Here is an 11,259-nt window from a genome sequence, read left to right as displayed (position 1 = left end):
CACAACTCAATTTCTTAATTGTAATGTCATCTATTTGGTAACAGACTGGAGTCTGTACCTTCAGTAAGGCATCTAAGAATCATAGTCGATGCTGAGATTCAGTTCCCGACTAGGTGTCAGCTTTATTTAAATCTTTACATCAACCAAGGAATATTGTCCTAACAAACATATTTTTTTTATAAAGGAATTTTTCTAAGTTTGTACCTGTTCAAGTCTCTAAGCATTTACGTGACTCTTGTGCACTCTGCCTGGGGTCTGATGGCTGTGCAGGTCATGCAAAAAGCATAACTTAGTTGTAGTATAGACCCAAGAAGGAAACTGCAGTTACTTGTGTTGTCTGGTTGTGGTTGCTGTCAGGATTAAGCTTATGGTGGACACATATGCATGCATCTATTTATTTATATCACTTTGTTGACCCAAGTAGTAGACTAGATAGAACTCATTTTCAGCAGATACCTGGGGAGAAAAATAATATTCTACAATTTAATGTACAAGTTGTATGCAACAAAAGCAATGCTATCTTGGTAAACACTTATTTGGATAAAATACTGAGACATGGCTATTATGTAATAGTTTCTAAAATACTTGCTAAAGATGGTGTAATAATATGAAATATCTATACAAATATTAAAAAGCATGCTGTAGTAGTACAGAAACTCTGAAAAGAAAGAGAATAGTTGCTAAGAAAAGACAGCTACTTACAATAAGAATATTGCATGTGTAACATTCAATGAAGCAATGCAAGAACACTTTTTTATGGAAAATGGTGTAGTAGAACTGTGGTATGACTTGTTTATTATCTAGACATTGCATTTCCATTGATAGAAGCAATATAATAATTTACCGAGGGGCAGTAAAATGCAGAGTCAGACAACTCATTTTATGTCATTTGATGGGAGCTACTGCATGCAGAAATTATAAATTATGAGACATAGGAAGGATAAAAAGTAGAAATCTCAGAACAGGAGATTACGTGAGGGTAGGGCGAGCCTTACTGTTATGATGTAAAAAAATGCATCTTTCACATCTGTGTAACCAATAGCTTTTAAAGAGTTATTTGAAGGCCTGAGTGAAGGATGGAGTGTTTCAATTTATTCTAAACTTAGATAACTACAAATAAAGAGGAAGTTTCCCCATGTCAGACATAAGATGTGGTTATTCTGTGCAAAAACTGATTAGTTGAACAAATGCCATCATTTGATTTGTACCATTCTATGATGTGGTTAAGTAGGAGGTATTTGTGAAGGAGGAACAGGTAGGGCACTTTTGATAGTGATACTGGCCAGGTTAATTTTTAACTTTCGACAGCTGATGCAGTGATGGGTTTTTGACTGAAAATCAGAGGTAAACTGTGTTGCATAAGGTAGATTGGGTGAAGTTTGTTTATCAGGGGTAAGCTGAGACATGTGAAGGTGTTGGTTAGGTAAATTAAAATGTGTACTAAGAAAGTCCTTGCCACTACAACATGGGTCTGTGCAACATGTAGTATCGTGTATATATGTACAAATAAAAACTAGAAGAAAAACCTAATCAAGCTAAAGTTTTCACTGTGATACCTTAAACTTCCTGGAATAGAGACCTATGGGATATATACAAAATGATCCCTTAAGAACATCAAGTGTTTTAGTTATATAGGTTCTGAATGCCCATAACTTTTTCTTTTTTAAGTCTTTATGGACAGATTCAAGCTAGCAAAGCCAAAAACCGCTAGCTATGGACATGCAGCTTTCCACCTTTTTATGACTTCATCAGCACAGTATAAGAAGACTGTTTGGCCATGCTCTCGAAACACAGGTTCTCTAAATCCAGCTGATGTCCATAACAATTAAGGTGTCTGCAAAATACCCCAGCTAACAAACAAAACTAAAAAGTATAACGGTTACATAGGCAAACCAATTAGTAAAAACTACAAGAAAAACCTAACCAAGCTAGAGTTTTCACTGTGTGATTCCTTAAACCTCCTGGAATAGAAGCCCATGAGATATATACAAATGACCCCTTAAAGACATCAAGTGTTTCAGCTATAGAGCTTCTGAATGTCCATGACTTTTTATTTTTTTCCTTTTTAAGGCTTTATGGACAGATTCAGGCCAACAAAATGAAATGCCACTACCTGTGGACATACATGTTTTGGTTTTCTCTGTTCCAGGAGGTTTAAAGGGACAATCGCAGTGTTTAAAATTAGGGTCCAAGTTAAGCTGACAGAAGTTATACCTGCTTTGACACGTCACTTTCATTCCTACCCACAGTGTCTTTTTACTTTTAAATATCTTGTAAATCCACAGTTCCAGTCTTGTTTCAGCTCGCAGGATAAACTAATGTTTGGATTTGTGTTCCTCTCTGACTTACATTAGATTGGAGAATTATGCTGCTAGGTCCTGGCGCATGTTTAAAATAAAGAAAGCTGTGCCAGGGAAAGGGGGCATCAGTATATACTAATTTTTAAATGTTGCATCACTCATGTTTCTACAGATGTATAAGCAGCCTGCTCCTAAAAAATAGCGTATTTGTCTAGTAGTGTTCAGAAATCAGCATATATCAAACTAGGAGCTGAAAAAGGAAAAAAGGAACAGAAGAGTGTGTCTACTAATGCTCCAACCTTCTGTCACACATTTGCTTTCTATGGAATTATTTGCAGGCTAGAAAGTCACTACACCAGGCTAGTATTCAAATAAACATGAAAGAAAGAGAAATATGGCTTCCACTACTGTTTGTTTGACTCAGATGCTTTCTATAGGTAGAAGCCATGTCATACAATTGTTGTAGATGGCTAGGATTCACAATCACCATAGAATAAAATATGAAATGAAAGAAACAAAAAAACTCTGTTTACTAATGTTTTAAAAGCCTTGCATTACTGACATGCTTTCCAGAGTAGCACCAGCAGTCAGGTCATAAAATGCCTAAAAGGCTACTTTTCTCAATTGGTAAAATGCAAGGATTAAACTAATGTATGGCTCACAGGGAGAACTGTTGTCAGTTCAACTGCAATTTGAGATAGAATTTGGCTAACACCTTTGAAACTTCCTTCAGGCACTCTTCACCCACTCCCCTCAGCCAAAGGTGAGCATGCTCAGAAAGGCAAACCTGAAATGTAAACAAAGGCTGAATCAAAACAAAAAATCCCTGGGACTGTCCCTTTAAGGTATAACACAGTAAAAACTCTAGCTTGGCTAGGTTTTTCTTGCAGTTTTTACTGATTGGTTTGTCTGTGTGACCTTTTTATTTTTTGGTTTTATATACATACATACACACACACACACACACACATATATATATATATATATATATATATATATATATATTATATATATATATATATATATATTTAGTTTTAGTTTTTTTGTCTCACTCTTTCCAGTTTTAATTTTTGCTAGATGGTGAGCCAAAAAAAAATCATAACAGCTGATAGTTAAACCAGTTTCCTTGCCATAACTGAGTGGCTCATATGTTTCTGACGGTTGTATGCAGATGGGAGGAAGAAGAGGACCTCAGTCCTAAGTAATGGGCATTCTGCTATGTCTTATTATCAGAGTAGCTGACTTATCATTCACTGAGTTCAGATGCTGATCTAGAGGAACTGTATGGTGGTTTAACATCAAGTAATGAACAATAATGTCTGGCTTGCAGGTTGTTGGCTTAAGATACACAAATACAGTAAACAATAAGGAGTCCACAACGGCAAATTAGGGGACCCCAACTGCTTCTGAATAGGGGCCATACACAACAGGGTCTGTGATAAAGATAGGGCTTGGGTGTTGTTGTGACATAATGAGTCACATTTGTGAACCAATACATAAAATCATGCATCTGCATTTGTCTTTTATGCTTTCCTTGAATGTTTTAACAACCTAGTGATAGATTGTGGGGCATGTTGTTTTAATAAATTGGTGTCTACTTTTGGTGCTTTTCATGTTTGTAGATTTATTGAACTGATATTTAATTGTTTGTTTTCGGAAATATTTACTTGGATCCCTTGGATTATTACTATCACATCTTGCTCTAGACTTGCCTTATATGTACGGTAGCTCAGTGCGAGTAAATTAATATTTTTATCAGATAACTAGTTCCATAATTGGTGTGGTTCCAGTGTTACTGAAAACTGTCTTCTTACTCAGTTAACCTAGTAAAGAAATAAGCAAATAAATATGTAATTGTTTGGAATGTACAATATTAATTCTGCTTCACGTTTTGTCAGTTGTAGAATTTAGATACTTTTCAACTAAAATATAGAAACAGTTCTGGTCTGTCATTTTTCTATAACACACAGTGGAAATGTGAATTATGGACTGATGAACATGCATAAAACATTATGATTACTACACTACTCATGAAGTATACTTATTAATGCAATTTCTGTATCCTGCCATCCTTTACTGAACCTTTGTGAACCTATGAGAAGTGTTTTACTGCAAGCTCAATGGTCTTATCCTTAAAGCAAATTCAATAATCAGCTGTGCAGAAACAACATAAGTAACCACAACCATAGACTACATGAAGCAGTGAAACACTACTGTGTGCACCAGCAGTACACAATACATAACCACAATACAATGTATAACCAGTTTATGTACAAGGATACAGAAAACAATTCCAAATATAGTTTTTGTCAGTTCTGGTTATTAGTTAAACTAAAACAATTTCCTGGGACCTGTAGTAACGCACTTATTATACAAAGGTTAGTAAACTAAAGATTGTATTCTCTTGTTAATTCAGATTTGTCTGTGATAACAAAAGTATCACAGGATGTGAAATAAAGGAGTCACACCATTGGCAAATTGGTTGCTACTTTTGTGCATTCATTCTTTCATTCATTTTCTCAAAACGTGCTCTATCCTACACAGTAATCAACTGATGTTATTATGCTCCTGGGGAGCATGTTTCTCTGTAGCAGGATGAGTGAGAGTGTGCACACTTACACATGGACATACCAAGATCATGAAATGTACCTGTAGATAATTTATAAACAAATGAGAATTTGGGCATATTTCTGGGAAACTGCAGTGAATCTGAAGGTATTTTGGGGAAAGGCCTTTATTCATTACTACTATAAAATCTCAGCTCAGTTATGTAATTTATTTTCTATCTGTAATGCCTGTAATATCAGATATTATTCTTGGACTTGCAATTTTATTTACTTATTTTTTTTTCTACTTATGTTTCTATTCTTCTTCCCCAAAACTCCAAAAATGTACTGTCTTCCAATCTGTTCATAGTAAAAGAATATATTCCACCTACCCATCCACAACCCCTTTCCCCATTTTTGCACATGGGGTTGGGGTGTCACTTCAATGGTGACAATCATTTATTGCCAAGGTTTACACCGCCGGGTGGAAATGATGCAGTATTACATTACAAAGGTTAAAGTATTAAGCTGAGTTTCTGACAGCTGATAGATATGAGTTTAACTGGCACACTAACATGCTTTAGCCATATTAGGCTTTCTCTGAAAAAATGTATTAATAATAAATGTGCCTTATATGTTTATGAAAATAAAATATCAATTCAAGATTACTTAAGAATGTGACTAAATTACCATGAATTCAATGTACAGTTATCAGTGTAATATGCCTTAAGATTTCCTTCAGTTTTTGCTCTCTCTCTCTCTCCTAATCAGAAATTGCCACAATTAATAAAAAGAGTCAGTCACCTCCCTTAAACCTGCACAATGATTTTACTTGTTGAAATAATCTCTCAGTATATGTTGTACTGCAGATTAAGAACAACTTTGCATCTTCCTTCCTAATACTAGCGAGTTGGCGTTGACAGACACAGAGAGAGGGTGAGGTATATCACCAAGCATCTTGCTGTTTTATTCAGTTCCTGATTTTTAAAGCTATCTGTCAGACTGGTGACAAAGCAAAGGATTACTTACGGTGTAACATAGCAACAGGAGAGAAATATGAAAAAGCTACAAGTGAAGCATCTTCAAGAGGTAAGGATGGCATTTTAACTGCATGATTTCTAAAAAAAATATATCCTGGAATTGTAGATATATGTGTGTGTAAAAAAACAAAGAATGTAGTTGCAATGTAATGCATAGATTGCTATTGCTGAGCTGAATACATGCATATTATCATTCTCCAGGGAATGCTTTTCATATGGATATTCCCTGTCTCAGATATAGTCTGTAAATATTTTGCATTTAAATCATACATTCATGGTCAGTATGTTATTTGTATTTATTAACAATGCAGAAATACGAAATAATTACTTATTCTTTTCATTTCTCCTTAGCAGTCTTATCTCAAATAATATTTCCTTTTCATAATTGCAAAGTGCCCATGATACCAGGAAGACAAAATGTATAATTAAAAATACTGTTTAAGTACACTCCAATAGGCATTGACTTGGTATTTATAGAATCATATTCTAATGGTTTAAATGTATAATACATGGTTACAGAAGACAGTTACTGAAACGGTTATATAAACAGTATGTGTATGAAGATGAATCATTGTTTAATTATATATCACTGCGGTGTACAGATCTTTCTTCTGTGTTAGAGAAGGCTGTATGTATTGTTTCATATAAAAACTGTACTAGTAATGCAGGGCATGCTTTCAAATTTGCATAATAACTTATTTGTTGAAATTCTGGTAATTCAGATGAATTCAATTTAGTATTTACTTCCCATATGTAAGTGCAAAATTATTAAATACATGTTCTATCCAGGTCATATATGTCGACTCCTTTATGCTGCAGGTTCAAAGACCATATCACTATTGACCTTGTATATTAAAAACTGAGTTGTAAAGATTTTCTTCATAGAACAGTGATCACGGAAAGGTAAATAATGAACAATACTTTTAATGATTACATAACTAATTACTCAGGATGTACCGGTCTAGTTTGAGAAAAGTGCTTTTCTACATACCAAACTGCTAAGTTTGTCCATTTGCCTTTGTAGCTAATTTCAGCTATTTCCTTTCATATAACTAAATTCCATTCACTGATATCTGCTGTCTTATCATCTGTGAAAGACAGAGTGAAACAACAGCTTTTACTGGATAGGTTCCAACTGCATTAGCATAGCTATGTGCTATAATGAAACAAAAAACATCTCACTTTAGCATAGACTTGGGGTTCCACTTGCAATATTATTTTTTTCCTTATAGTATCCTGTATACTTGTGGCTTTCTTACATTTTATCACTTACAAAAATCTTAGATTTTGCTCCGCCAGTCTGAGTATAAATCCCTTCATTTTCGATCTTTAAACTACTTCCTTCACTATGAATTCTTGGGTCTCATTAAAAAGGGTATATCTCTGACATGCCTTGTGGGACTGACTGCATAATCAACAAACAGCAAACAAATGAGTGTAATTACTTAGACAGTACAAATATACACCTGTTATTTACTAAGCCTTAATACTTTAATGAGCATTAATGAGGCATGATAGTAAAAAATAGTGGCTTGTAAATACCTTGTGGGGTCCAGTATTTCCTTAAGAATGCCCTGAATAATCAGTTAAATAATTAGAGGTATAATCAAGGCCAGAAAGAGCACTACTAAAAATGTAAACTTATTCATTATACTTTTAAAATCATAATGGCACATGTGCACTTATTAGAGCAGCACACTTTATGTCTTGCACACACACTGCGTGATTAAGCTACATTTTGACACTTAAAGTTTATATAGTGACTTCCAGCAGACAATGGAAACAGTAGCATACTAAATGCAGCAAAGGAAATTAATATTTTTGTGTTGATAATAGATAATAAATGCAGCTTTACTTTTTCCATGCTGTTCTAGTTTTCTCCTCTTCTCATCAAATAAAATAGACTGACTTGATGTACATGTGATTAAACATCACAACATGTCAGTTTTCTGGGTTACAGAAAACTCTAAAAGTATCAAATAATTTATTCTACGTCTTTCTGTAATTCTAAAAACAGAACTACTTAGACTAGATTCTTACGTGTTATCTAATTTTGGTCCACCTCACTGGAATGGAATCCTACAAAATCTTTTTTGTTGAAATGACACCACTGAATCAGTTGACATTTGCTTTGTTTTAACAGGTACCGTGAATAGGATATTCTTCTTTAATGTACATTTATTTCAGAACTTAAAGCCAGTGTATTTAGCATGAAGCTATCTACTCCTTTTCCATTTTTACCTTAAGATACTATTCACTTTTCCCATGTATCCATGTCCCTCCTAGCACTTCCTGCCTCTACTTGTATTAGGATCAGGTGTACTTTACCAGATATGATAAGTCATTACCTAGCTTTTTTATTCACAGTTTAGTCTTATATAGTTTAACTACTGACTTTTAGTAGTGTGAGTTATTTGTGTTAATGAGCATTCTCAAACTCCGACTCCAGATGTCCAAATAGCTGGCTTGCAGTTTTTCACCATTCTGTTCTCCTTGCTTTTGGAAGATAAGAAATTTGATACTGCATCACATTCTACATGAATTATCCCATCATATTATGAAGGATCACAGAGAAACATTAGCAATGACAGCAGTTCTGCAGTCTGTCTTGTCCAATTTCTGGTGTGAATCCTACAAGCCCTAGTGGACAGTCCACCTTCAGTTTTAGAAGATCAACAAGGATCTGTCCTTGCATGAAATTCCTGTATTCAACCTACCAGTAAAAAAATTTGCGTAGTCTGACATATCTGCATTCAGAACTTCTTTTTAAGATTTCAGAGCACAAATACCCATTTATTATTAATGTCTTCATGTTGCTATTATCAAACTGAATGTTTTTACATTTGTTACACATTGTGATGCCTCTGTTATTTTTTCCTCTACTTCTCTATGAACCTATTATCTGCCTTTATAATTCAGCACTACAGATATATTCTTCAAAATACTGATTTATAGAAATAGTTCTCAAAGCAGAGCTCCTAGATATCAATGTTATTACATGCATACTCCAAACAAGTACACCCTCCCTTTTATATGACATCAGTCTATCCACAGACTATACTTTATTATGTTAATTATTTTGTTCTATATCTACTCATCCAGTTCTGTTGATTTAATTTCCGCAAGTCTTTGGGGTTTCTAAAACCATAAGAGAAATGGAATCTATTCCTAAGTCAAAATGTGAATTAAGTTCATGAAATTAGTATTGTTTCACTCTTTGATGTTAGCCAAAATATTCTTCCCAGCACCTGCAAAGTGCCCAGAATTGACTCCTTCACAATTCCTATGGAGTTACATGTAACAGGAGCACATCTTAATTCAACTGTAATTTTTTTAAGAGACTCGTTGCTCCTGCTACTATTAGAATTGTCTGGGTATCCTTCTTCCACGTTGCTATTGTTTCTGGCTGCACATCCTGGTATTTTATGATTCTGCGTCTCTGCATATAAGACACTGTAATCACTGAGTGTAGCAGTTTGAATGATCAATTCTTCTTTTGTCTTCTTTTCACAGACTATTATATCTAGCTTTCCTGCATTTGTTTTTTGAACTGTTGGTAACGGGTGATCCCAAGTGATGTAAACTTCATCAGTGACTCTAATGCTTTGTGGCTCATGTCTCCAAACTTCTCAGCTACTTCAATATTGTAATGTTTGCACGATACCTATTACAACAGTCTTGCCACATTATTATGCCTTTCTGTATACAGGCCCTCCGCCATTAGTGTAACACACCCAGCAACAAGACGCGTGGCTGTTTCCAGTTCTGTTTTATAGAACCTGCATTTGTCTGTCTCTTCCACATGCTCAATGGACTTTGTAAACCAATGTGTACATAGTCCACTATCTTGTTACAGAACCTGCATTTGTCTGTCTCTCACACATGCTCAATGGACTTTGTAAACCAATGTTGGGCTGCCAATATTAATCTTTCATCTTTTGACTTAAATTCACCTCTACTTAACTATTCCTGTGTCAGATCCAGATCTACATGAAGTTGAAGTTGTTGTAGAAGTTTTCTGTACTTTCAACTATGTTTATGCCTTTTCCACATTTCTTGCCTTCTCATCTGATCCTTCATCTTATAGTCTTTCTTTTGTTTTTCAGCACATTTAGTTGCTGCCTGATTTTTATCTACTTCTGTCTTGATTTCCATTCCCACTTGACATGTAATCAATTTCGAGGGGGCCCATACCTCCTTCAGAATGAGGAATATATAATCTTGTTATACACTGATTTTTTTATATATATTATCTGATAAATGTGAAGCATTTTTCTTGTGTTCCTATCCAAATGATCCAATAACTTTTGGGGCAAGTCAATCATCCTAAAACTGTAGAACAAGTTGATTTATATCTTGGATGTTGTTCCTAGATGTTAGAGCTGTTTTCAGTATTAATTTTAGTCTTCTAAAATATTCCTTACTGAGTTTTGCTTGCATTTGTTCATACTTGTCAATCCTTCAGCAATTCCTAAATATTTATACAGTCTGCCTGCTCTAGTTCCTTTATATCACATTCCTGTTGCAGGCTCATATTTTCTTGGTGCTGCAGCTTTCCTGCTTTAAATGTTGCTGTTGCACATTTTTCATGACCAAATGATATTATTATATCATCTGAGAAAGTTTTGACCACTTGCAGTTGTGCATTCAGCTCCTCATCTGATGAACTACACAGTTTTAAATTATCCACTAAAAGACAGTGAAAAGTCTTTACACTTTGTTGTTTTTTAAGAGCCAAATTCTAACCATGACCTAATCTGTTAAGTCGACAGCTTAATGGGTTAAGGGCAAGACAAAACAGCAGTGGTGAAAAAGAGTCACCCTGAATATCCCCCTTTCAACTTTTATCTCAGTGATTATCATTTGTCCTTTATTATGGCTTAGCTGCAAAGTGGTTTGCCACTGTTTCATGGTCACTGTAACGTAATTGATCAATGTAGGGTATATATTATACATTTGCAAGTACTCCTTTATCCATGAATGTGAGATGATGTCAAATGCTTTGTTTGTAACATATCCATACCATACTTACATTCTTCCCCTTTTTACAATTCTCCATTATGATTTTATTTAACAACAAATGATCCTTTGTTCTATACAATGTTCTTTTGTTATCATTCTGTTCTATTGCTGTGATTGAGTATTATTCTAAATGACTATAAACACTGTCAGCATCAATTCCACTACATAGTTTATACATCGCTGGAAGGCAAGTTATTGGTCTATGATTTTTAGGATAGCTTGCTGGGTCTTCATAGATATTTCTCTAAAATATGCTTATTTTGTTCTTTTTTGTGGTGTTTCTATTCCTTTTGCTCTGTTTCCCAATTCTCTATAACTTTTTTTTTGGGTAATCAACTTAGTGCTTATTTT

General features: G+C 34.6%; 1 protein-coding gene across 1 annotated transcript in view; it reads left to right on the top strand.

Annotated features, from left to right (window-relative positions):
• Positions 1-5,618: 5,618 nt before the first annotated feature.
• SLC6A7 (solute carrier family 6 member 7) overlaps positions 5,619-11,259 on the top strand; it is a 1,098,089-nt gene continuing 1,092,448 nt past the window's right edge. The window contains exon 1 of the mRNA XM_044069564.1: positions 5,619-5,935. Within this exon, the coding sequence (XP_043925499.1) occupies positions 5,903-5,935 (33 nt within the window). The 5' untranslated portion in view covers positions 5,619-5,902. The remainder of the gene's footprint in view (positions 5,936-11,259) is intronic.

The sequence above is a fragment of the Protopterus annectens genome, chromosome 4.part0, assembly GCF_019279795.1.
Source record: "Protopterus annectens isolate FY-2018-M chromosome 4.part0, PAN1.0, whole genome shotgun sequence".
Taxonomy (NCBI): domain Eukaryota; kingdom Metazoa; phylum Chordata; order Ceratodontiformes; family Protopteridae; genus Protopterus; species Protopterus annectens.
Note: the sequence above shows the minus strand (reverse complement) of the source record. Positions and strands in the feature narration are given on the sequence as shown.